The sequence below is a fragment of the Carcharodon carcharias genome, chromosome 2, assembly GCF_017639515.1.
Source record: "Carcharodon carcharias isolate sCarCar2 chromosome 2, sCarCar2.pri, whole genome shotgun sequence".
Taxonomy (NCBI): domain Eukaryota; kingdom Metazoa; phylum Chordata; class Chondrichthyes; order Lamniformes; family Lamnidae; genus Carcharodon; species Carcharodon carcharias.
The window spans coordinates 20078011-20105865 of record NC_054468.1 but is presented as its reverse complement, the minus strand read 5'-3'; the positions used below and the strand labels follow the sequence as shown (position 1 = coordinate 20105865).

At 43.5% G+C, this 27855-nt stretch overlaps 1 protein-coding gene across 2 annotated transcripts in view; it reads right to left on the bottom strand.

Moving 5' to 3' along the window:
- The window catches only part of wwtr1 (WW domain containing transcription regulator 1), a 148596-nt gene extending 125682 nt beyond the window's left edge, over window positions 1-22914 (bottom strand). The window contains exon 1 of one of the 2 annotated variants that reach the window (XM_041183024.1): window positions 22012-22914. In XM_041183024.1, coding sequence (XP_041038958.1) covers window positions 22012-22421 — 410 coding nt within the window. In that variant the 5' untranslated portion in view covers window positions 22422-22914. The remainder of the gene's footprint in view (window positions 1-22011) is intronic. The other variant, XM_041183025.1, reaches the window with a different exon arrangement.
- Window positions 22915-27855: the final 4941 nt, after the last annotated feature.

Genomic DNA, 27855 nt, shown 5'->3' with positions numbered 1-27855 from the left:
TCGACAGTGAAGGGTGACGTTAGGCAACATTAAGGACTGGCCTAACAAACAACAAGGTGTTTGTTTTGATGCTCTGATTGGAAAGTTTGGAAGACCATGGTTGCCTATGCAACAACATGTTAGATAACAACAACAACACTAAAGTTTTCTAGGTTGAGGGAAAAAAATTAGATCAGCAGGCTTGAATGGGCTACAAGGCTCTTGCCAAACTGACATTGAGGCTGTATGACGTTTAGATGAACTAAGTGCTTGATTTATCCTGATATGCCCAGAAATAGATTTAAAGGTGAAGAAAGGATATCAGCAGAGTAAGAATATGTGTGTCTGTGTGTGTGTCTGTGTGTGTGTCTGTGTGTGTGTCTGTGTGTGTGTCTGTGTGTGTGTCTGTGTGTGTGTCTGTGTGAGGGTTTATTTCCTGCAGTCCTGGATCCATTCTCAAACTGTCATGACCTTGGAATTCATTGACCTCCGTATTAGTTCCTGAAGGGGCTGGGAGTGAAATGGACTTCTTAAATTTAAAAAAAGGAACATTTTTATGAACATACGTGAGTGTATTCCCCTCTGCTGTTTCCCATTGTAAGGCGGATAACATACAGTTCTATAATGACAGGATAGTAATATGGTGTGGTACACAATGTACTATTACACTGCTGAAGTACAGCTCTAACATTTAAGGCCAGAAAGTCTAATTATTATTAAGTAAACACAGCCTCACATTAAAACCTAACTTTGGTTTGATGAGGGAACTTTGCAGATTGGAAAGGACTGTAAAATCCAAGCTCTGGGTCAGGAGAACACTGGAAGAAGTAACTGGCTTTCTCTGTCCTTGACTTTTGAGAATGTTTTGCCTCAGTAGCAAAGTACAACATCTACAGTGTGACAGTGATGTGCTGGGCTTAAATTTTCAAATGTGTTCACTAGCCACGTTCATATGGTTCTGCTCACAGTCCGCAATATTGAGCAGCAAGATCAAAGTATTGGATAAATATTTGAAGGGAAAAAAATTACAGAGCTGTGGGCAAAGAGCAGGAGAGTGGGACTAACTCAACTGGCAGAGGCATGATGGGATACAATAACCTCCCTGTATGCTGTATTATTCTATGATTTGATATGTTCAACCTGTCCATTTGAGGAAATTGGTAATCTAAATGGACACATCTTGAGGTCCATAAGATTGCTATCTGCTGAAGGAAGTAGTCTAGACTGCAAGCTGCTTGTAAATGGACGGCAAAGCCAGCAGGAAAGTAGCTTTCTCACTTTCTCTTTTGTCCACAACTTTTGGCATTCTGACATGTGATAGGCACACAGTAGACTCAAGACATACATATCTCCAATGCTCATAGTAAGTTGGAAAATATGGTCACTATTATCATTGGCTCTCATCGTCAAGGTGGTCTTTGTCTCAATGTCCCTCTGCTCTCCTATTTGCTTGTTCTCTATTTCTCCTCCTTTCTCTTCTCTTACTTTGCCTTTCTGTCCCTCTCCCTTATTCACTAGCTCTGGGTCTGTCATCTTGTGTTTCCAGTCTCTCTTTCTCTCTTGGTACTTTCTTTTAGATCGGTGCTGGTGATTGGCAGGGAAGGGATGTGCTGAGGCATTCAAATCTGAATTGCATTATCGGTGCCAGAGAGTATGGAAATGAAGATCAGAAGCGAAGGGGCATTAAATTTGGATGGCAGCTAGAAAGGGGAATTAAAATTGGGAGACCAGAAAAGGAGGTCTTAAAACTGAAGACACTATCAGGCAGAAACAGAATGGGAGACAATGGAGCCTAATGAGGTAGGGACGTACAGGATTAAGACATCAAAGAGCTGGAAAGTGGCCAGAAAGTATGAGCTCAAGGCTAAAGAAATAGGACAGGTGTGAGAACTGGAGACCCAAGACAGGGACACATTCAAAGCCAGAGGGAGGCTAAAATTGGTAGCCAATCAGAATGAAGGACTAAAATTTAAAGAAGCCGTGTCTTGCAGGCAGAAATTTTGGAAGACAGAAATTTGTAAGCTGCAGCTGAAGATGGTTAGGCAGAGAGGCTGCAGGCTGGGAGTTGTAGCCAGCAGAGTATCAGTGGCCTGGGATTGGAGGGAAAGGATCTCCTGCGGCATCTAATGACAAGATACCTGCCTAAATTATGACAGACTAGCGGCTGTTAAAATTGCAATTCTCCTTCAAAATATCCACTTAACAAGTTTGCTTTGTGCATCTTGACATAAAAGTATTACTGAAAAATTATGATCCAGGAAGTAAGAGTAATCTCTGTAGGAACCACACATTTTGATAAGTCATAGATAAATAAACAGAATACATAGCTACAGCAATAATATATTAAAAACATGTCTGCAGACACTTTTCATTATAAACTTTTATATCTACATTTATATTGGGAACTGCCTATGTAAACTTGTCACACTGTAATTACATTATCCTACCAGTGGTGGCACTGTGGCACCTCAAGCTTTCCATCTCCCAACTACCCCACAGTGCTGCACAGAAATTCCAACAAATTCTATTTCCCTGTTTCCCAAATTGTTACTTACCTGTAAGTCGATCATATCAAAGTATTGTCTAAAAAAAGGAAGAACTCATGATCTTAAAATGAGAGCTGGCTTCTGTCCGTGAGCACTGGCCAAATTATACTGATCCTGTAACCCTTACTTTGCCTGAAAACTGCACTTTTTATTTGGTTTTACTTTTCATTCTCAGTGCGAGATGTCAAGTAATATTTCCTAAAGTCACTGGATTGAACTTTGAACAATCTGCACTGATAGTAGACTTTACCACAGGTTTATATGAATTTGAAACTGCAACTGCTTCATGAAGCTAGTTCAGCTGATGTAATACATCCAGCATGCTGCAGAGTTTCTGGGGTACACAAACAAAAGAAACTGATGGCAGGAAATGATTGGTTGTCCTTCAAGCCTGTCCCACTCCATGATGGCTGGGACATCATGGTTAAACACTCCTTCCATTCGCTGTCCCACTTCCAGCAATCACCCACACAACCGTGTCATCTCCGAAGGGAGGTTAGAATAAAAAGCACCAGTAAGGGAAAATAACTGAAAAAAAAAAATCCCTCTGACCCCCTCAGGCAATCAAAACCAATACAGGAAATCACATGGCTCAAGGATCTATATTGAGGATTATAAACCATTAATTCAGTTTTCATCTCATTTCTGTCTGCAATACAATGTGGAAACTCCCAATAAATAAATGAGTAATAGAGTCCTCGCTGTAGAGTGAGGTGTGCCGTGTTACTGTACTCATTATAAAGCCACAAAATTATAGGCAGGTACACACAATTTTAAAAATGTAAGAAAAAAGCAGGAGGATTATTTGGAAGTCACTGGGATTGTGAAACAGTGGGTATCAGGGGCTCCGACAAAAGAGGTTTAATTTGTTACTGTCTGTGAAATATTTAAAAATGAACTGGACCAGTGCCAGTTTGCACCGGGGCCTGTCTCTGCAGGTCCCATTTGCACTGTCTCCGTCTCTCTCCCTCTCTGTCAAACACACAATCTCTTTGTGTGTCTCATTTTCTAAAATTCCACATTACTGCAGTCCTGTAATCTCATTTCCTCAACCACGTGGCATCAACTGTGCCCCTAGGCTTGCCAGTCCTCTCGAATTGTCTTGGAGACTACAGGAATTAAAGAATAATCTCCTGGTGCATTAAAATCATAGGGGACATTTAAAAAAATGTATTTATTCCTTTTCTTTGCAGGCTTTTAGTTCTTAAAACATTGAGAGCTGGGAAGAAAGGCTGTTTGACAGGATGAGATGGGATAGTATGGTTGGGGTTGGGAGGGCATGTCATGAAACCTCCAGGAATATTTCCAACCCGAACTGACAACCCTACCAGTGACTGTTAGCCAGTGTCTGTGGAAGAGTCAGTCAATCAAATTGCCATCAGGCACATGCATTAATCACATTCTCAAAAAAAGATCAGATTTTTTTTTAAAAATCTCTACTGTATAATCTTTGATAAACTGTACCTGAAGTGTTTAATCAACTTCTATATATTTTCTTTAGCCTATCAACCCCCCTTCCTTTCCTTCAACCCTCCCCACACTACACCCACCCCACCCAGAAAACAGCATCATCTGGCACTTGGGGCCCACGTGCCTGGAAATTGATAGGACGCTTGTTTTATATCCAGCTTGATTTTATTCCCCATTGAAGCCAATGGAGAACAATATCAGGGTGGGATGTAAGACCATTGTTCGGATCCTATCCCATAATTTTCCCATCCAGCGAGATGGGTTAAAATGGCCTCTCAGACAGATCCCACCATCATTCTACAGGTACGAGACAACCACAACTTGTAGCACCTTTAACGTAATGAAATGTCCCCAGGCGCTTCACAGAAGATTTATAATGGAAATAATGACACTGAGGCACATAAAGTTATTAGGTTAAATGAACAAAAGCTTGGGTAAAGAGATAGGTTTTAAGGAGTCTCTTAAGGGAGGAAAATGAGGTAGCGAGGTGGTGAGGTGTAGAGAGGTATTCCGGGCCTTGGGGCCTAGGTAACTGAAGACATGGCTACCAATGGCGGAGCGATTAAAATTGGGGATGCACAAGTGGCAGAATTTGAGGAGTGTAGATATCTTGGAGGGTCGTGGGACTGGAGAAGATTACAGAGATAGAGATGGGTAAGGTCATGGAGGGATTTAAAAACAAGGATGAAAGTTTCAAAGCCAAGACGCTGCTTGACAGGACCAGCCAAGGTGTGAGAACCTTTGTTCCCCTCCCTTTGTGTTGGAAAGATGGAAGCACCTCCCTAGAATTAACTGGCTGAGATCATGAACTCAACCTTTGGAGATCATATATTAGCACACATCTTCCTCATCAACTGTAACTCTTTATTTTAAGGAGGGAATGGCAGACAAACCTGACATAAAGACCAGGTTATTATTTTGTATCACCCACACACATGGAGGTTTTTTTTAGTTGACAAGTCAATGTGTCCCACAGTTAAGTAGTCCAAAGCCATTTCAGGCCTCAGTACATTAAATAAGCCTGGACAGTCTAGGCATTTGTACAAAAACTTCAGCTCTTGTGTTTGGAAATTTTTTCAAAAGTTTATTTATTACCTCCTAGGGTGAGTCAGGGCAAAACTTTCCTGTGGGTCCTACATAACACTAGATTGCGATATTTTGCAGGATAATACAATGTGACTCAAGCAGTTTTCACATCATGGTTTTCCAAACCTATTGCAGATTTAGGAGTTATGTAACATTCATTTGAACAAAGGTGGAGGTGACGCCATGATATTGCACCAGAAACGAAGGCTGGGATTTTCAGGCCCCGCCCATCACTGAGATCTTCTGGTCCCACCAAAAGTCAATGGGCTTTTAGCTGGCCTAAAGCCGGGATTTTCCGGTCCAGCTAACTAGCTGACTTTTGGCCGCTCTCCAAATTTTCCCAACCCACCCATGATGATCAGAAAATCCCGCCTAAGCTTCATTGAGCCTGGGAGTCATGTGTCTTATGGATGCAAATAAATCTTACCCCAACCCCTCATCAACACCACAGTGCCCCTTGACAAGTGACACTTCTGAGTAGTGTGCACAGTACTATTAAATGTTAGCACACATTACAAAAGGAATATACAAGGTTGATACCAGCACTAAGGCTAGAACTATCAAGAAAGTTTGAACAGATTTAGGGCTCTTCTTCTTGAGTAAGGAGTAGTTGAGGGGTGTCATAACAGAGGTCTTTAAAAGTAAGAAAGGAGTTTGTTGGGTAGGAGCAGAAAAAATGTTTCCAGTTGAGTGAGAGACCAAGACAGGAACATTAAATATTAATCAGTAATAAATCTAAAGGGGAACCCAAGAGGAAGTTCTTTACCCTGAGAGTGCTTTTACAAGGTGGTATTTGCTCCCCATGTGGAGTAATTGAATAGCACAGATGCACTTAAGGGCAAGCTAGATAAACACGTGAGGGAGAAGGTTATCCTAATAGGGTTAGGAGAAGCGGGGTGGGAGGAGGTTTGTGTGGAGCTTAAAACCAGCCTAGAGCAGTTGAGCCAAATGATCGGTACCTGCTCCTCACATTCCGTGTAAATGACCTGATGTAGTGACTCTTGCCTTTGGTCCTCTGCAGCTGGTCCCCACTTGACATCTCATTGCCATTCCCCAACCCCGTAGACGCACAGCTGTCTTTTCATCCACATTTCCATCCACATGTGGCACAAACCCACCAGCTACCAGCTAGCGATGCATGAGTAAACAACAGCCAAAAACACTGCAGCAAAGCACTGTCTGGGGGACAAGCCAAGCACAAGCCTGACGCATGTAACATCAAAAATTGGATGCGCATGATTTAAATCAAAATAACTGTGACCTTTGTGTACTGTTACAATCCAACAACTTGCCACCACTGTAATGATTTGGAAGGTGTGTTGGATGACCATCTCCACAATTCTGCACAGTAGTATGGTCTCATTTTAAATGTCCCTGCAATTTTTCTTGTTGGAGGTTGTTTTTAAAGAAATTTATTTTCATAGAATTACAAAATATATACAGCACAAAAACTGGCCATTTGGCCTAACTTGCCAATGACAGTGTTTTTGTTCCACACAAGCCTCCACCCAGCCTAGCTGGATGTCAACCCTGTTCCCTCATTCTGTGAGAGCCAGTAACTCTTACATCTCTAATACAATTCTTCCAATTTTAGGAACAGCAGACAATAAATTGACAAAGAAGACAGAAACAGGAAGATTATTAAACGAGAATCGTAATTCTTTGTGGTTGAGAAAGAAAGTTGCATTTATATAGCACCTTCCACAGCCTCAAGGGCATCCCAAGGTGCCTTACAGCCAATTAAGTAGTTTTTGAAGTACTGCAATGAATGAAGTCAGCAAGGTCCCATAAACTGTAATGTGATAAAGGCAGTAATCTGTTTTATTTTAATGGTGCTGCTTGAGGTACACTAGCAAGAACTCCCCTACTCTTCTTCAAAATACTGCCATGAGATCTTTTACATCCACCCGAGAGGGCAGACAGGATCATGCAATAGGCAACAGCTCTGACAGTGCAGCGTTCCCTCAGTACTGCATTGGAAATGTCAGCCCATATTTATGGACTCGGTTATCTGGAGTGCGACTTGAATCTACAACTGTCTGGCTCAGAGGTGAAAGTGCTCTCCACTGAGCCACAGTTGATAACTGCACGCTTCATTGAAAAGGAACTGCAGTTAAATGTTATTTGCGCCAAGAATATCTGGAGTCACTTTTAAACTGGCGCTATTTTAGTTCAGATTCTAACGATTACACCACTCTCTTATTCCAGTGACACAATCAGATCACCCATGAAAGAAATGACTTATAAAAGTAGAAAGACTCGAACCCGCACACAATTCAGGGGCAACTGGAGCAATAAACGTCAGCTTTTCCAGTGATACCTAAAGAAAAGACAGAATGATGGGGCAGCCTGGCATCAATCGAATCTAGCAGATGTGTGGTATGAGCTTCATATAAAAGCTGAAGTGGCAGACACAGGATAAGCTTCTTGTAGAAGACTGGGTTTGACTCACAGCTCCCGCCACTGAATCCTCTCCATTTCTTTCGCATAACCAATTGTCAGCAGTGATAATTGTTCCTTTTCAGTGCCTGGGATGAATCGCCATCAGCAGAATGATTCCATGTCGGTTGTAAACACTGTGTGTGGGAGAATTGGCTTTCGTGCAGAAAATCTTAAAAACAGATTGTGTTACAAATGCAATTTTTGGCACGCAAAATGCTGTAGTCCTTGGCTTTGAAAGTTCGAGGAGTTTGTTAAAGGACTGCATGTTCAGCTCTCTCTCTCTGTTCCACCATCTGTGATAGAGGTTTCAGCCAGCTTGCCTCCACATCCTGGAATTCCCCCAAACGCCTATCCCCAAATTCTGAAACTCCTGTTGCACCCCATTTTCCACAGTCTGGAACTCTCCAAATTCCTTTCCCCACATTCTGGAATTTCCCCTAAAATCCTTTTCCAGGTTCTGGAAGTCCTACTGAACCCTTCCCCTAAACTCTGAAATTCCCCAAACTCCTTTTCCCACATTCTTGAACTCCCACTAAACCATTTTTCCCGCACTCTGAAACTCACCCTAAATGCCTTTCCCATATTCTGGAACTCCTGCCGAACCCCTTTCCCCTCATTCTGGAACACCCTAATTTTGCTCCACTTCCCTTCAAGAAGCCTTCTCCATTACAGCCTCCCTTAAAACCAGAAGCAATCACTGCCACCACCCCCCCACCTTCCCTCCTGGTGAGTCTGTGGGCCACTCTAGAACAATGCCACATTAATGCCCACATGCATGTTGTTGACTTGTGTCATCATGACAAAATGTGTGTAATGGTCAGTATGGGGTTTCTGGTCACAGGAATACACCGTGACAAGTCTAGTGATGTTATCACATCACCACTGGCTTCTGGCAGTTCAAGTGATTTTTCTCTTCAAAGGAGCCGCTGAACAGAAGACTAAGATCAGACAAGTCTGTGTGTCGACTGCCGCATTTCCAAAGTTTATCAGGCCAGTCAGCGTAACGGCAATTGAAAGCATAGTCTTCGAAGGTGGGCATTACTGGAGCTGATCCTGACCAGAAAAACCACCAGTGCAATGCCGATGCTTTGCCCAACAGGCAAAGCTGCAGCCACAGAGCTAATTCGAAAGGGCTCCCTGGGTGAATGTTGCGAGATAGAGGCATGTTTACAGGCAAAGAACCAATTCGAACAGCTAGGAAAACAGAACAGATTGTGGTCCAACACAAAACCTGTTCTTTCACGATCCGATCAGACTGGTCCAGGTGTGTTGGAAACCCAAATGATGTGGTGCGATAGGGTTCTCCATAAAGGCACCCTCCAAAATGCAAACCAGCATCAAGGCTGTCCCACCACTACCGTGACGAGTCAATGCTTATCTCACCTCCAAGTTTTGAGGACACCGGGAGAGAGGTAGTTTTCAGTAATGCAGTGCTTTTTACTACCAGCACAGCCGCTGCATTCACTGCAAAATGGCTCGTGTTGTTTGCTGGACTCACGCTTATTTTTAACTCCCAATCGTGCAAGTTGTCAGGGGAGGGGATATTGCACAAATCAGCATCGGCTTTTCAAGTTGGTGGTTGCAGCTGGTCCTACAATGCTTATTTTTACATTGGCTTTTTTGACATGAACGTTTGGGCTCATCAGCATTAGTTTTTTCAATGCTAAAGACTGAAATAGCCTCCAAATCTTTTTATCCAGTTGCAGAATCAAGAGCTCCCAAGGGTCGCCAACTGTTTCCTCCATTCTTTTATGGGATGTGGGCATCACTGGAAAGGCCAGCATTTTTTGCCCATCCCTAATTGCCCTTGAACTGAAGTGGCCTGCTAGGCCATTTCAGAGGGCAGCTAAGAGTCAATCACATTGCTGTGGGCCTGGAGTCACATATAGGCCAGACGAGGTAAGGATGGCAGATTTCCTTCCCTAAAGGACATTGGTGAACCAGGTGGGTTTTTACAACAATTGATGATGGTTTCATGGTCACCATTACTGCTGCTAGCTTTCAATTCCAGGTTTTTAAAATTATTTAATTAATTGAATTTAAATTGCACCAGCTGCCATTGGTGAAATTGGAACCCATGTCCCCAGAATGTTAGCTTGGGCCTTATGATTTACTAGACCAGTGACATTACACTATGCCACCGTCTCCCTCTAGACATTCCTAGAGGTGTCATCACACAACCCCCTGTCCCCTACCATTGGTTGCTCAACTTGTCCATCCTCCAACTATCCTGCCTTCCTACACTAATTGGAAAGCAAACTGATTCTTAGTTACCTGATTGGGTGATACCTGTTTGCCAGTCAAACAACTTTTTTTTAAACTGATTCTCCCCCATCTCCACCCCCATCAATATATTTGTAACTCATACACAGAAGTGTTCAAAGAAAAGAAGACATTTGTTTTAATGTCCCTATGACTTTTCTCTGGGGTGTGCTTGCAGCAATATCCTGGAGATAAAGTTTTCATGCTTGATGGTTCCTGAGTAATCTTGGAGTTTTAGCAAACTTAACGCTCCCAAATCAGATACAGATCAAGGTCGGTGCACAGTAAATCTGATTCTCCTCTACCTTAGTAATCAAACTTAACTCCATGCTCAGAAAGACCCCCTTAGCTGTACCAACAAGACATCTGCATTTCACATTCCAGCCATCATAGGGTTTCCTTGATTGGCAATTTACCACCAACCTTGTAATAACTTGATGGAGCAGCAGGTGAAGAAAAGGCTAAACTTTATTTAGGAGACATGTGGAGGTGCTTGCATGCTTGGCGCGATCTCTCTGTCAGAAGCCCCGCCCACAGGGTTACCCATGCAATAAGCTTATTGGTCGAAGTCCCCATAATCACATCACATGATAGTTACAACAAACTTATTGGAAGATATACTTAATGAATTCACAGATACCAGAAGATGGATTGAGAAGAACTGAAGCCAGAAAAGGAGAGGAAACCTTCAAAAGACTCATTCAAACCCAAAGATAAAAGAACTGACTCCTAACTCCATAGCTTAGTTGTGCTGTGTACATGCCCTTTCCTGCTGGGTATAATTGCAAAGCATTGACAGGCCTCTGGTCCTTTCACTCAGGTGCCCTCTCTACACATGAGCCTCAGAAAGGAATGTTGGCACCGTTTGAGTCCAATCCCTTCTGCCTACACTCCTAGTATTACCATCCATTGGTAATCAGCAGTTGGACTTATTGACTTTTCTCCCCTCACTGGCCCAAAAGACACCAAAACCACATTAACGCAGTCTCTATCTGACCCCTATCAGCTCGCCCAATAAAGCCAGGGGGTCAAAAACTTGGCGCTTTGTTGGTCTGTATGGCTAAGTCTCACACCAGGCAGCGTATTTTGTTCAAATAATGACTTTCTAACTCAATCCGTTGGATGCAAGGAGGGATGGCCCTCAAACACATTCAATACTCCCTTACTAATTTTGTATTGAAGAAAGAAGGGGGAAACTAGGAGCCATGGGAATTGAATTACCTAATCAAGAAAATGCAACATTTCTCAAACACAAGGTAATCTGTCAGGAGTTATAATTCATCTGCATCTCCAGGTCCTATAAAATCAGCCAAATTCAGCAAGTATGGAGATTATGGAAAGTCCAGGTGGTAACACGGGGCTTGGAGTAAATTTCCAACAACATTAGGGGGCAGTTTGAGGAATCTGGCTTCTCCGGAGTTACATTTTCTCACTGGAAGAATTTTCTGTCCGCTGGGCGGGCGGGCCCAACCCAATCTCCGGTGGAGAAGGAGCCGATTCTCACCAGAGAAGTGGGCCGGCCAATTAAGGCCCGCCCAGCGTGACATCCAGTGGGAAGCGCTATGCACTCCCTGTGCAGGTGGGGGGGATTCCCTAAAAGCGAGAGTGCGCTCTTTCGCGCATGCACACAAAAGAGAGCACATCTCCCTGAGGCTAAGTGCTGCCTGAGGCTAAGTGCTGCCTCAGGGAGATCACTGACACTTTGAAAAATATTAATAGAAAAAAAAAATTCCCTAACATGTCCCCCTCATGTGACAATGTCACATGAGATGGGACATGTTCATAATTTACACAAAAAGTTTATTAAAATTTTTAAAACTCTGCATGAAACCTCATCCCGCTGGTGGATGAGGTTTCATGTTTTCTCTATTTGCCACAGGGGCTCCTGGTCTGCCCTGAAAATTTAAATGGGGCGGGGTGATGTCGGGGGTTCCGCCCGACATCATCCTGCGTCATTTTACGTGTCGGTGAGTGGGCCCCGCCCCCTGCTCGCCAACGGCAAAATTCTGCCCACTGTCACCATTAACAGCTTGCCTTCTGGTAGGATTTTCTCTTTAGTGGTGAGGCCTAACCATCATGAGGAAGAGCAACTTTGGTCAGCGAAACCACAAAAACATTGTTAATGCCTTTATATTGTCAAAGCACACAATGACTAGAGAAAATCACCATCTCATATAAGTGAGGCGAACTTTGGTTATTAGTAGCTGTTACTTGACATTTTAAAGGAAACGGGTTATTAATATTTTATTGCAAAATTAGTTACCTTTTTCCACGTTCTCTTTTAAATGACATCCCCTTGCACCCCCTTCCTCCAAAAGGGACCAATCAATCAATTTAAGAAATATACATAACATATATATCGGCTTTGCTAGCATAACCCTAATCCAACCGGTCCTATATGTGCTAAGCTTTACATCTCTATTCCCCGACACCTCACCCCGAACTATGACAACCTGTGGAAAAAAGGCAGAAAATCCATTGAGCCTAACTACAATCAGTTCTGGCAAGACTGTGCTGAAGGTCAAAGTTTGAAGAATATGGGCAATTTTTAAAAGTGGAAATTGGTGGGTAAATCACAATATTAACAATTTCATTATAAATAAACGTTATTAAAACTTTTAGATAACTATTTGGAAACAGAAAGCCAAGTTTCTATCTTATGCTGTCTGACCTTTCTTCATAGATAGCTTCCAGCAAATTCATGTTTACAGGGTCATACCTGATTGGCAAGCAGAATGGAAGTCTTTCTATAAATATAAACTTATTTATAACACAGGGCCACATGATAACAATAGCCCTGATAATTTTGGACTATTCTTCACAATTCCTTTTAAACCAAGTTGTTGAGACAAATACTGACAGATTAACCAGTGGCAGACTGGTCATTGATGCATGCCTGCGATGGGCGGATATCGGAATGAACACTGAAAGCCAATGGACGACCCTCATGCCTGTCAATGACACAATAGAGAACCCACATTGCGTGCCTGAAATCCATCCACTGCCCATCCCTTAATTTGGCACATTCCATGTAAACAATATTCTTGTGAAATAAGTACCCAACATCACAGAAACAGGTAATGTTAGAGAAGTGGAACTAGGTAGTCTATTTGATGGCGAGGGTATGGGGTTGGAAGCTTAGCCTGGGGCCAAGTAAGGCACCAAAGTTGCAAACAGTTTCATTCAAGCTGAGACAGTGGTCAGGGAGATGGGACAGATACATTGCTTACAGCAGAGGCTGAAGCCAATGACTATGGCTTTCCCAGTATTTAAGTGGAGGCAATTGTAGCTGATCCAATTTCAAAACTAAGGTTGATAGGTTTTTGTTTGGCAAGGGCATTGAGCCATAGGGAACCAAGATGAGTAAATAATGTTAAGAGGCAGATCAGCCATTGGATGATGGAACAGGCTCAAGGGGATGCAGCAGCCTACTCCTGTTCCTATGTTCTTATGCAAGTGTGGATGTTGGGCAGTTTAAGACCCATTTAAGACTGAGATGGAAGAGCTTTTTTCTCTCAGGGAGTCATTAGTCTGTGGAGTTCTCTTCTCCAGGGGGCAGTGAAAGCTGGATCTTTGAATATGTTTGAGGCTGAGTTAGGTTTTTGACCAGCAAGGGACACAAGGGTTATGGTTGGGGGGGTGGGGGGGGGGGTGGGTGTGCAGACAGGAAAGTAAAGTTGAGGCCACAATCAGATAGTTTATCGAATGGTGGAGCAGGCTCAAAGCGCCAAATGGCCTATACCTGCTCCCAATTCTTGTATTCAGTCTGACAACACAGAGGCAATGGAGGGCTCCAAAGGAAATGTTGGAGAAGTAGAGCTGGGTGTGATGAGCACACATATGGAAATTGACCCTATGGGCTGAAATTTAGGCTGGGGGCAGGGGCAAGCCTGCCTGCACTAGTCCAGCTTGCCCTCCAGGCACTTAATGGATATTGGGCCTTTAATTGGCTTGAGGTGGGACTTCTGCCTCCTTTGAAGAGGAAGGTACACCTCCAGTCAAATGGCTGGCAGCCTCATTGGCCCAGCGGTGTTACCAAGAACGGTGGCCACTGTTAGGACTGCAACAGTCTCCACAAAAGCCATTCAGCGATGGAGCCCGGACTGGGAGGTGAGTCTGGTGTCTTGTCGGGGCCAGGGTGGTAGGCCCCGGCAAGGGAGTTGAGGGGCTAGGGGTTGGCAAGGGTGACAGGTCAACAGTGGGGGGTGGAGAGGTGGAACAAAGTTGGTGCCCACATTTTGGAGGGCTCTCGTTGCAGCCCATCCAAAAGCTCTTCCTGGGCAGCTGGGAGACCAGGGAGAGGCGTGGGCGGCAGCAGCAGTGGACGGAGGCTCTTAAGTGACCATTAATTGGCCACTTAAGGGCCTCAATTGGCCCACAGGTCAGCAGGCAGCCTGACGCTTCCTCTGCTGTGGGTGATATAACCGCAAGGGGCAGGGACAGGCAGGTAGGTGACAAGCACAGCACCGCTGGCATTGCTCCCAATTTTATGCCCACCACACCACCACCCCCCCCCCACCCCCAGTCTGCCAACCTGCCTCCAGGGGAGAGTATAATTTGGGCCAATGTTTTACAATGATGTCACTAAGGGGCAGCATACAGATGAGGAAGAAGAGGGGGCTGTGAATAGATCTTTGGGGAAACTCCAAAGGTAATGTTGTAGGAAGGGAAGACATTACTCGATTTCTTTGGCTAAATTCAGTCAGTAAAAGTAGAGCCAAGCAAGGTGGCTGGACAATGGGGCAAAATGGAGAAGGATGATGTAGTCAACTGTACCAAAGGCTGCCGAGAGCTCTGGAAGACAAAGAGAGAAAATGAACCGTTGCTGTAGTCACAAAGGATGATATTTGCCACTTTGATTAGAACCCTTCCAGTGCTATGGCAAGGGGTGAAAACTGGAAAGGGGAGGATTCAAGCATGAAGCTTTAAAAAAGTTGGGCATGGTTTCAGGTGCAACAAGACATTCAAGAACTTTGGAATGCAAGGTTGGAAATGAGGCAGCAGTTTGCAAGAACAGAGGCATCTACGGTAGATTTTTTTTTAGGAGAGAGAGGTGATGATAGTTTTGAGGGGGCAGTACATGAAAAGAGAAAACCATTTCCGATACCAGCTGGCACAGGGAGCAGGGAGGAAATTTGGAAGGTCAGCAGTTTAGCGGTAATGAGGGTCATGGGAGAAAGAGGTAGATCTCATGGACAAGAGGAGCTTGGAGAGAAACTATAGACAGGTGAAAGCTCAAAGTTGGGGCAGATGGGGACCCTTGTGGGATGTGTAGCTTGGTGGAAAAGATAGAAATCCAGCATTGGCAGTTGAGTAGTGCAACTAAATTTAATGGCAAGGAAGTCCATGAGCCTGGGGGTGGAGGCAGCAGGAAAGAGGGGCTTAAGAGCCCTATGTTAAATAAAATAGCCCTTAATTTAGTAGTAAATGCTGTTTTTATACAAAGTAAACAAGTGCCGGGCCTGAATTTCTTTCACGAGTGTGCAAGAACCAAGTCTGTGTAAAGTCATGTGGGTGATTACAGTATCACATTTATTGGATCAGCCTGTTAAAGAGTTTGAAATCTATGCTGAATCACTATGTGATTATAGCGTGGGCGTCAAGTATTCATATCTCACTGTAACGAGTCGTCACATCAAAAATAATCAAACTATCAACAGTTCGCACTGAAACACAATTTTTTGTGGGGACACAACTTTTCAGACACCGTGAAGTTGGAAGAGCATTGTTCCCAAACAATGGGAAGTTTGGTGGCGAAGGAGGCATTTGATTGAGCAGGAGGGTGGCAGGCAGGGACCCCTTCGCCTTCCCACCACTATCCTAATTAAGTCTGTGGCGGGAAGCCCAGTGGACAGCCTCTCAAACAGCCCCGACCCCCCCACACCATCCCCCCCCCACCACCAACCCAGTCCGTGAGGTGGGCAATTAATGCCCACTTAAGGGCCCCTTCCTGCCACCGAATGGCACTCACCCAGCGGTGGGCAGGGGTACTTGCCATGCATGAAGCCTGAAAAGTAAGGGTGGGGTGGGTGGGGTGGGGGCTTGTTTAAAGGCACTCAGTTCCTGAATGAGGGACCCAGCATCAGGAAGGGAGGCCCGCTGAGAGCCATCCCCTGCCCTGACTGCAGAGTACCCTCCCCTCAATTCCCCATCACTCACCTGTGCCTCGGCTTCTGGTGGGTGTATACCTGCAGTAACCACCATCTCCCCAGTGGCGTTGCTGAGCAACAAAGAGCTGCCAGCCTTTGGTTGGCTGGGAGCTCTTGGTGGGTGGGACTTCTGCCCCCCTGAGGTCCTTGAGCCCGGGAAAGGTCTGCCACTGGCCTATGAAGTGCTTGAATGGCACTTAGTTTAGCAGGGCTTCCCGATAAGAGGTGACACAGGGCTCTCGCCAGCTCGCCAGCCAGCGGCCGAGAACTCCATTACCGCCATTAAATACCACCCAATGATTTAGATGAAAATGAACCATCATGCTCTTATCTCACTATTGCCTTTGTTTAACCTTCAGTCTCTTCTGCACTAAGATAAGATAGTTTCTTTTGGAAATTGTTTTTTTTTAAATAAACCCTGAACTAAATAATGCAAAAGAAAAACACATAACACATAGCTGGCTGAGAGTTTCAGGCAGTAATTTAATCTGAATGTTCTGTTGGCATTTAGGATCTGCTCTCATGGTTTAGGATATCATGAGAATTCTTTGCTGTATTTACCACTTTGTAACTCACTGGCATCCTACAAGTGTCCGATATAAATCTATTCAAAAAGAATTAAGGATTGCTTCAAAAATATACGAGCATCCTAGCTTCCCTAATTTCTGGTATACTGGGTTGCAGAAAGCTTCACAAGAAGCTAAGGACCACTCAGTTGTATTCCCCCAATTTGATGTCACCAGCTAGTAATGACTGTTACAATTCTGAACTTTCAACATTATCTCCAAGGCCTGGTTGATGTAGGCAGGAAAGGGCAAGACAGAAACACGTCTGTTGTGCAGGCAGTGATCTGTTTTGTCATGAATACTATCATTGGTATTATAATGATAGGGAGAGGAACTGCTCCTGGGCATAAAGTCATTAGGAGCCAAAAGAAGAGACCAGTTATCACCAAAACCGAAAATAAAAGTACCATCTGACGTATGTGTTTGCAACTATCTGACCTTGGTAGATGCTCGAGGGACTAAAACGTCTACTGTTCCTATGCTCACCTCACCAATATTTGGAGCAAAGCCGCTTTGCACTCAATAAAAAATGACTTGTTATTTTGAGGAGTTACAAACCATGACTAATTTTAGTCAGCAAAGCAAGTTACTGCTTTCACCCTTTTATATCAATGGAATCAATTGAAAACAAGAAAATCTCAGAATTTACAAGTACTAAAACTATGAATGAGCCTGCTGTATTTTTACAGTATTACTTTATGACAACTATCAATGCAATGTTACATAAAATCTTTTGTGTCTGTTATATGGAGGGAATGATGAACTTAGTTTGAGCGCTAAATGGGTCGTGAAATAGTCACAGAGGCAACTGGCAAACTGTCACATAAAAACATAAGAAGTAGGAACAGGAGTAGACTAAACAGCTTGTCTAGCCTGCTCCACCATTCAATAAGGTCATGGCTGATATTTGGCTTCAACTCCACTTTCCCACCTGTTCCTCATACCCCTTAACTCCCTAAGAGACCAAAAATCTATCCATCTCAGCCTTAAATGTATTCAGTGCTGGAGCCTCCACAACCCTCTGGTCTTGGGAATTCCAAGGATTCACAACCTTTTGAGTGAAGAAATTGCTTCTCACCGCAGTCCTAAATGATCGGCCCCTTATCTGGAGTCTGTGCCCTCATATTGTAGATTCTCCAGGCAGGGGAAGCAGCCCCTCAGTATCTACCATGTAAAGCCCCTTCAGAATCTTGTATGTTTCATGGGGTCTCATCTCATTCTTCTAAAATCCACAGAATATAGACCCAATTTACTTAGCCTCTCATCAAAGGACAACCGTCTCATCCCTGGTGAACCCTTGCTGTACTGCCTCCAACACAAGTACCTTTATCTTCATTTCTCTGCCCAAAGACAGGTTCATGGTGATTATTCGCCTAAGCACAGCAAGATGCTATGATTTTTCACTGCAAGGAGAGGCCGCAAGTCTACCTCAACCAGAACGGAAACTGAACCCTGTGCTGCTAGCGTTAATCTAATTCACACGCTAGCCATCTAGCCAACTGAGCTAACTAGCCCGCCCAATACAAGCCTATACTTCCTTAAATATGGAGACCGCAATTGCGTACTCTAAGTGTGGTCTCATCAAAGACCTGTACAGTTGTAGTAAAACTTCCTTGTTCTTGTACTCTGATCCCCTTGGCAACTGAGGTCAACATGCCATTTTCCTTCCAATTGCTTGCTGTACCTGTATGCTAACTATCTGTGTTCCTCATTTGAGTATGCCCAAGTCCTTCTGAACATCAACATTAACAAGTTTCACGCCTTTTCAAAAATATTCTGCTTTTCTATTCATACCACCAAAGTGCATAACCTCACACTTCCCCGCATTATACTCCATCTGTCACCTTGTTGCCCATTCACTTAGCCTGTCTATGTATCTTTGCAGGTTCTTTGTGTCCTCCTCACAGCTTACATTCCAACCTACCTTTGTATCATCAGCAATTTTCCAAGTTTCTAAGTTTTAAGCTTGTTTTGTAGGCCATTCACCTCCCTGCTATTCTGTTACTTGAGCGATAGAAACAAAAATTACAAATGGTCTACATCCCTGATTATACAGTCACTGTATTTTCTTACTTACTTCTTAGCATCTTATTTCCTAGCCCTTGAGGTTTCAACTATAAGTAAACTAACTTACTGCAGCAATTACACTTCTGACAATGCAAAACAATTGTTTGCTAGTTTTCTCATCTTTAGTTACTTAACTGATGTGCATAACTTTGAAGAGGCTTCCATGCCTTAACTTGGAATTCTTGTATTTGAATACCAAATGTTGTGATTCAACCACAAACAAACAAAACAAAAATGCACAAAACCTGCCAAGAAAATAACCCTGATGGTTAAAAATCTGAAGTCATGTAGTACTCCTATTACCTTGTAAGGACTGTCATTTTCCAGACTTGCGCTGCATCTTTCTCCTTTCACTCCCAGCCTAAGCTTAGTTCCCCAGGCAGCACATTGCACAATAAAGATTCAGAATTTGCTTGCAAATTAACCATGAGTCCATGGCAGGGGTCATTATTAGTGCATAAAAATCCCCAGCAATTTGCGACTAGGAAGACTCAGTAAGTTTTCTGACCAACAAGGACATCACAGCCAAGTTGACACTGCCTGCTCTGACTCTCGCACATAAGCGTCCCCCTACAGGGTGACTGGATGTTAATCAGTAATTGATATTTCACTCTGTTCCCCTGCCTGTTCCATGAGTCCTCAATGACCCCCACCCTTGCTTTCAACCCCGCCCTGATCCCTTGCAGCCCAAGGGCATTGAGGGCTGTTGTCACATCCCTACTATCATTCCAGCTGAGATTATCTAATTCAGCAGATCATGCACAAAACTCAGGAACCTTTTGAACTATATTACTCAATATTACACTAAGTAGTGCACTCACTTACTAAGATATCAAATCAAGCTTTTTTTTTAGCCCACCCACATACCACTGGTAGGGAAGCTTTTAATGCTTCAAGACACTGTTGTGCCACTTGGCACAAATTTACATCAACAATAATGGGTCAACTGTGACTCAGTGGGTAGCACTCTCACCTCTGAGTTACAAGGCTGTGGGTTTAGGCTCCGGTCAAGGAACGTGAGCACAAAATCTAGGCAGATGCTCATCTAGGTGTTGAGGTATTGAGGGGGTGCTACACACTTTTGGAAGGGATGTTAAAATGAGGTGGGCCTCAAAGATCCTGTTTTTTTTCATGGAATGTGGGCATCACTGGCAAGGTCAGCATTTGTTGCCCATCCCTAATTGCCCTTGAACTGAGTGGCTTGCTAGGCCATTTCAAGGGCAGTTAAGAGTCAGCCACATTGCTGTGATCTGGAGTCACATATAGGCCAGAACAGGGAAGGATGGCAGATTTCCATCCTTATAGGACATCAGTGAATCAGATGGGTTTTTAGAACAATTGATGATAGTTTCACAGTCACCATGACTAAGACTAGCTTTTAATTCCAGATTTATTAATTGAATTTAATTCCCACCTGCTGCCATGGTGGGATCGGAACCCGTTCCCCCAGAGCATTGGCCTGGTCTCTGGATTTTAACGCCATAGTGATATTACTACTATACCACCCTCTTCCCTATGTGACACTACTTTGAAGAAGAGCAGGGGGGATCTTCCTGTGGACATGGCCAATTTGTATCCTTTGACCAACATCTATGGACAGAAGATCTGGTCATTATCACATTGCTGTTCAACGGACCTTGCTGTGCACAAATTGGCTGCCGTGTTTTCTGTATTGCAACAGTGACACTGCAAAAGTACTTCATTGGCTGTAAAGCACTTTGAAGTCAGTAGAGGTACAGCTTAATTTTCTTCTGGCGAAGTGACAGGAAAGCTGGTTGTCAAAGAACTGAAAACATTTTTGTGACTGTCAATGCCGTGCAGCTGAGGCTTCAGATTATTGACTATCCAGTCAAATGGCAAATACTGTACTAATGCCAAAGGAACTACAGTGCACTATCAACAGTCATTGAGTGGGAGGCTGTAAATTTTAACCTTGACAGAAATATTATGTAGCTCATGTGGTGTTATGGCACAAAAGATAAATGGTGATACAGATACCGCACGCAAGTTATACCCTGGTAAAGGATCTGAGGAGTGGGCGGGAGTTGTGATGGGTGAAGGCTTGCTTGGAGAATGTGCCAAGCTTATTTGGAATCAAAGTATACATTTCCTTCTATTCCTGATGGATAATTGCAAAGAGAACAGAAAACATCTTAGTGCACATTCCACCCAAATAATATGCAAAAAGGAGGACCGTCCAAGGTATAAGCAAGGTCAAGAACAAGGCTCAACAATACCCTGCTCCCAAATGTATGGCAAGAAAATTTCAACAGAAACTACAGAAGGATCCTAAAAAGAAATGGGGAGTTGGTAATGTGATGTGCATTTATGAAAATTAGAGTCTTACCTTTCTTCTTTGGGACACAAGTCTCCCCATATAGAACTCATAAAAATGAGTTGAACCAGGTTCCTGGTGGGTTGTTAGTGAGTCCAGAGAACACATTGCCACTGAGTTCAGAGTGACACTCAAGAGAGGTAAAGTCGGTATAGAGGGAGTTGGTGATATTCTGAGATCAGAGTTTAGACACATTGTCAGGTGCAGTGTACATAAAGCAGACTCTGTCTCTTTTTTTTTGCACCATACTTAACTAAAGGGGACCTAATCAGGACACTAGCTGCTCAAAATATCACTTTTCCAAGTACCAACATGCCTCACCTTGAAAAGCCCAAAATGTCATTCAGATGTTTTTTTTAAACAAATTGGGCATCTGGGCAGCAGCAATCTGTACAAAACTTCCATGTGAATCACTCCTCCCTCTGCTTCACTTTACTCTACCAATTGCAATCATAGCCCTCATAGACTACAGTCTCCCTGTCTCTGGTACACTTTACCCTGCCAACCTTCTGGTCAATCTCAGTCTCTCACTCTATTGATAGATGAAAGACTTTACAGAAACAATCTTCACCTGTTTTTACAAATAGACAAAATTATTAATCACATTAGCAAAGATGATTTTTTTTTAAATTGCCCTGCTTTCGTTGACCAAATAAACAAAGAAGTTACAAACTTTCACTTTTTTTCCTGAGACTCCCTCGCCACCCCCACCCACCTTATCAAAATGGAGTTACTGAGAATGAGTCAATGTCCTTACATATAAACAAGCATTTAGACGGAGGGGTCGGGATCAGAAATGACAGGGAGAATTTTTCACTTATAGAGACAAACTAATCATAAATAGGACATCGAAAGACTTGCGGCACAGGAGACGACCATTCGGCCTATCGTGCCTCTGCCCGCTGACAAAGAGCAATTCATGCCTAATTTCACCTTCCAGCTCTGGTCCATACGTAGCCCTCTAGGTTATAGCACCCTAAAGACATGTTTGCACAGGGCCAAGGAGAGGTTAGACACATTGAGCTACACCTGGAACACACAAGAGAGTTTGCTGCTGTGATCAGCAAGGTTGAAATCGAAGTTTTGAACGTACAAAGTTGGCTACTCACTTTAAGAAGTACCTCTGGCCTGACGGGGTCTTGGCCATCTCCCAGCCGGGGGGCAGTGGGACATCGTCTATGTTATCGAAGGACTGCTGCCGGAGGTGGCCGTACGGCTGGGGGTTGGGGTTGGCACTGACGGGCAGCGAGGCGGGGGACGAGTGCGATCGGATGTGCTGCACCTGGAACTGGGGCAAGTTGCTGCTGGAGTCCGTGCTCGACTGGCGCGAGTGGGATCCCGAATCGGGCTGTTTGAAAAAAGACTCGGGCAGTTTCCTCATCCTCATGGGCACCTGGTGCGGGACGGTGCCGGGCTTGGGGTTCATCACGGCGTTGAATAGAGCCTCCAGGTCGGTCTCAGAGTCTCCCAGGACGCGAACGATGGTCTGTCCCGGTGGTGGAATAGGATTGGGATCCATTCCAGACTGCTGTTATTATTATATAGATATATAGGTAAAATAAATAGAAAGTTTTGAGAACTTTTTTCTTGTTCGAACAAAACTTTTTAATCCCCGCCCCCCCCGCACCCCTCGAACGAGTCCAGTCTTCAAAAGCGCGGATGTAAAATAATCAGGACTTTCATGATCGCCCGTCTCCAAACTCCAGGCAAATATAAAAAAAAGTTGGGGAAACTCAAGTTTCCAAGGAGTGTTCAGTCAGCGTCGGTTCTGCTGGCTGGACTCCCTCTCTTTAATTATTCATGAGCTACCAGTCTGGGTTACTTGACCTGAACAAATCAGAACGGCGAAACTTACTATGGAAAACAAGCCTTTGTCAATTTCCCCACACATACATAAATGTGTGCAAACAAAACTTCGACAAAAGCAACTTTTCAACAACTTTTCTTCCCCTCTCTTGAAAACTTTTTTTTGAAGGAGGAGGAGGAGAGAGAGGAGGGGGGGTTGGTGGTAGCGGAATGGGAGGTTTTTACTTTTAGACACAACCCACCGAGAGAGAGAGAGAGAGAAGTTGTCAGTCTGCTGTTTTGCTGACGTGCGGAAATGTTTGCGAAACTGTAATAAAAAAAAGATTAGGCAAAGGCAGAGGGAGAGACTTTCTCCCGGCTCTGAAGGAACGCTGGGGGTTCAGCAGCCAGGGAAACTTTGATCTTCCTGAGTGGTGGGGTGGGGGGTGGGGGGGGGGGTCTGTGTGTGCTTTTTATTCCCCACCCCGGCCCCCCTTTTTGTTTTTGAGTTGAGTGACCTTAAGAACACGAAATCACTTTGCCTTTCTGTTATTACCATATATGGAATCAGAGGAATTTTAATCCCCGCCTCCCTCCCCCACTCTATTTTCTTCTGTCACTCTATCTGTCTTGGTGCTCATTCTCCCTCATTGACTCGCCTCCCGTTTAATTTTCCTTTCCCCTTTCTCTCCATTTTCCCCCATTCGTGCCTGTCTCCTTTTCTTTCTCTGCCTCCTGCCTTCCCTCTCTTTCTTTATCCTGCTTTTTGTTTCTATCTTTTAAGAATGCAGTTAGACTGCCACTTACTAATGCCAAGCATTGTCAGGTAGCCTGACTAAACGTTCAGAAGTGGCACTATAACTCATGAGACTAGTGAGCACACTGCAGTCCCATGGTCACCACACCAGGTTGTACCCTGCATTAAATGCAACTGTCCTCATGCCAGGTGTTAGCTCAGATCAATTCCTACCATCTGATTTTTGTACCTGACCATATTTTTGAGTCAGAAACTTAGAGAATCTAAACCTAACAGTAAAAAATAGTTTCTTTTGGAAGGATAATTTTCTTTTTCTATTCAGTCACCTATATAAGGTGAAAGGTATTTAGTAATCACGGTTTCCAAATTAATTTAGTTCAGCAGCGAAAAAAAAAACTTCAGAACTGAAGCTGTGATAATTGCCCCTCCCTCACCCATGTTACACTCCTTCAAGCTTGGCAAAAGGTGGCATTCCTATTTGGAGCCCCCAGGCGGATATAACACAGGCAAAGATAAGCTGAATTTAAAAGGCCATTTCGCAGTGGGTATACAGTGTCTGGAACAGTCTGTGCTGTTACAGTTTTAATGCCACTGATGTGGAATCACGAATGCTGAAGGACATGTGCAGAAATGCATGAAATGATGAAACCATCGGGCCCAATTATTTTGTTGCTATACTTTCCAGCCAAGAAAATTTTTAAAAATTCCTTATGAAACAAGCACTGGAACTTGGGGCAACTTGAACAAGATATGGAAAGAAAGAGCTTGCATTTATGTAGCACCTTTCACAACCTCATTCACCACAAAGTGCTTAACAGCCAATGAAGTATGTAAGTTGGAAATGTGGCAGCCAATTTTGCGCACACATCGAGGTCCCACAAGCAGCAAGTTTTAGCGATGTTGGTTGAGGGTTAGATATTGGCCAGGGCACTAGGGATAACTCTTCAGTTCTTCAAAATAAAACCAAGGGATCCCTCACATCCACTTGAGGGGGCCTTCGTTTAATGCCTCATCCAAATGACAGCACATCTGACAGCACAGCACCCCTCGGTGCTGTGATTGAGAACCAGCATGGATTTTGTGCTCAAATCTTCGGACTGCGACACGAACCAATAACTTTCTCAGGGTTGAGAGCGCTATCAATGTACTCGGTCTGATACCAAAGACTGATAAGATTGAAGATTAGAGTAAAAGTATAATGTTGTAGTTGTACTCTACTAATGATCTGGGTACAAAAGGGTAGGTAGAGGAGACACAGATTCAAACTAGTAATAGGCAAATGTACAACTGAGACCAAGTTATTCTGATTCGAATAAAGACTGATCAACATACTGAATGGACTTGCAGGTACAACAGTGGAAGCAAAAGATTTGATATGGTCCAGATGCCATAGTGAGGTGACTATAGGGTTTTCTACAGCTAAGATAATTCAAAGGACTTTCCTCATTTTGTATCAAGCTAGTTCATGAAAATAATTACATTGCCCAAATTGACATCATTCTCGTGATCAACACAAAAATTTGTAAGAACATAAAAAGAAGAAAAGGGAGCGGGAGTGGACCATAATGACCCCTCAAACCTGCTCCACCAGTCATGGTTGATTTTCTACCTTAACTCCATATTCCTGCCCTATTCCCATATCCCTTGATTCCCTAGTGCCCAAAAATCTATCAGTCTCATTCTTGAGTAAACTCAACATCAGAGCATCCACAGCTCTATGGGGTAGAGAATTCAAAACATTCACAACATTCTGTGGGAAGAGATTTTCTCCTCATCTCAATTCTAAATGTTGGACTTCTTATCCTGACACTATTCCCCAGTTCTAGACTCTCCAGCCACAGTCAACAGCCTCTCAGCATTGAAAAACAGAACTCTCAGCCAAGCATAACAGGTTCCCCGATGATGCAGGGTGTAATTATCAGCACATTAAACACTGTACCTACAAACACACAACTGCACTATTACATTTCAGCCAGAGAGAACAGACAACACAAGTTTTTATTGAATATTGTCACTTAAAAGACAAGGAAAGAAATGTTGGCATTTATGCTGCATCTTTCATGATCTCAGGACAGCCCAAAGCATTTTACATCTAAAGTACTTTTTGAAGTCATCGTTGTAATGTAGGTAATCTTGGCTTTGTTTAGATTTCATTATTGAATAGAAAATTAAATGGGATGTGATGCAAAGAATGACTTTTTGAAGTTTTGTACAAAGATCAATAGACCAGCAAATTTTATCTCAAGATATCCTGTTACAAGCTTGAACCCTTTTTGACAAACCAGCCAATAACAACTTACAATGATGTAGCACATCTTGTGTGTCAAAACTTTCCAAGGCACTTCTCAAGTGGGAGTTAGACCCAAGCAAGAGTAAGGAAGGAATTATAGGAGGTATAGGTTGTAGGTTATAAGGTGTCTTTTGAAACTGCTAAGAGATGTAGGATGTTTAGAGATTAAATTCCAGAGTGTGGGTACAAGATGATTGAAGACTCCAACAGGGATGTGAGAGTGAAGTAGTGAACATGCAATGGACTGGAACCAGAGGAACTGTCTAGTGAGCGCGGTATTAGGTGGAGTGAGGCCATGGACAAATAGTGGTAGGTGATAAAGACCTAATGTAGAATAGGATGTGGGTAGCAGTGTTCCAGATGATTTGGAGTTTATTTATGGAGGAGCTCGGCAAGGGAAATGTTGGAAAAGTTGGGTTGGAAGGTGAATTTGTAGATGAGGGTTTCATTGGCAGTTTGAATTAAGTAAGAATGGGAGATGAGCAATACTTCAAAGCTGGAAATGGTGGTCCCACTGAAAATGGATTTGACGCTCATTCAGGGTCAAAAAGGAAATATAGGAACAGTGCTGTTTATCATTTCCCATATTAGTACCTTTCTCTTTTGTCTTGTCTCTACTCTTTGGTTTACCACATCTTCCCAAATTTGATCCTCTGCCCCCATTATTTGGTTTAAAGCCATCTCTACTCCCCTAGTTACGTGGCTTAGTAGAACACCAGCCTCAGCATGGTTACAACCATTTGTGAGCTTGTGAAGATGAACAAGATGCCAGGGAGGGTCAAATATGAATGTCTACAATTTCTGGCACAAGTTGAATAGAATGACTTTGGTGGTGCCCATGTTGAACTTCAAAAGGTTCTAGCTAGCCCATAATTTGCTGTGTTTAGTAGAAAGTAATTGAGTGGACAGAGAAGGAACAGGATGGTCATAAGTCAAATCTAGTTGAATTCAATTTCCCACATGAAACCAATCTTTACCATTTTTGCCGTTTCTTACTTCATGAGTTGAAATTGATACTTTTTGCACAGTCCCCTTTTTATTTCCCAAGGGCTCCAAAACTGCAGAACCCAATACCTCAGTCAGCATTCTCTCCCTCCTATAATCTTTCGGCCTTCATGACTTAAACTGAGCATTGCCTAATCACTACTTCCTGATTTATCACCTCTTTACTCCTACACATTTCAATCACAATGGTATCTGCGCAATGGGCTTCAGTCCTCTCCCCAGGTTTCTCAATTTTAAGAACAAATCTTCTTTCTTTGTTGCCAACCATTTCAACAGTAGCTTCTTCCTCATCTACCGAGAGACATGTCAGTCTTGACTGAGCGTACAGCAGGCAATGAATGAACACCAAGCATGAGGGAGAGGGGCAAGAGAGGGATTAATCAACAGGGGGAAGCAGCGTGGAAGGAAGAGAGGTGAATGTTCTGTTGGAGGAAGGTCCAGATAAGGGATACATGGTGGCTGAAAGAGCGGAAGGAGTCAGGGATGGAAAGTAGGACAATGCCAGAAGGTCAGAGGACTCACAATAGAGCAGATAGTGAGATTTCTAAAGTAAAAAGAAAGACTTGTATTTATAAAGCACCTTTCACAACCTCAGGACACCCTAAAGCCAATGAAGTACATTTAAAGTGTGATCACCTTTGTTACTTGGGATATACAACAGCCAATTAGCTCACAAATGGTTGTAACCATGCTCGGGCTGGTGTTCTAGTGAGCCACATAATTAGGGGAGTAGAGATGGCTTTAAACTAGATAATGGGGGCAAGGGATCAAATTTGGGAAGATGTGGTAAACCAAAGAGTAGAGACAAGACAAAAGAGAAAGGTACTAATATGGGAAATGATAAACAGAATGTGACAGGAAGAGACAGAGAGTGCAAATCTAAGAGTAAATCAACAGATAAGGTTAGATGTTTCAAAAATAATAAAGGGGCAAAACTAAAGGCTCTGTATCTAAACGCATGCAGCATTTGAAACAAAACAGATGAACCGATAGCACAAATAAGAATAAATAAGTATGATTTGATAGCCATTTCAGAGACATGGCTATAGGATGACATAGACTGGGGGAGGAATTTTCCGAGCCTGCTGGTGTCAGGCGTGTTCCATGGGATGAACG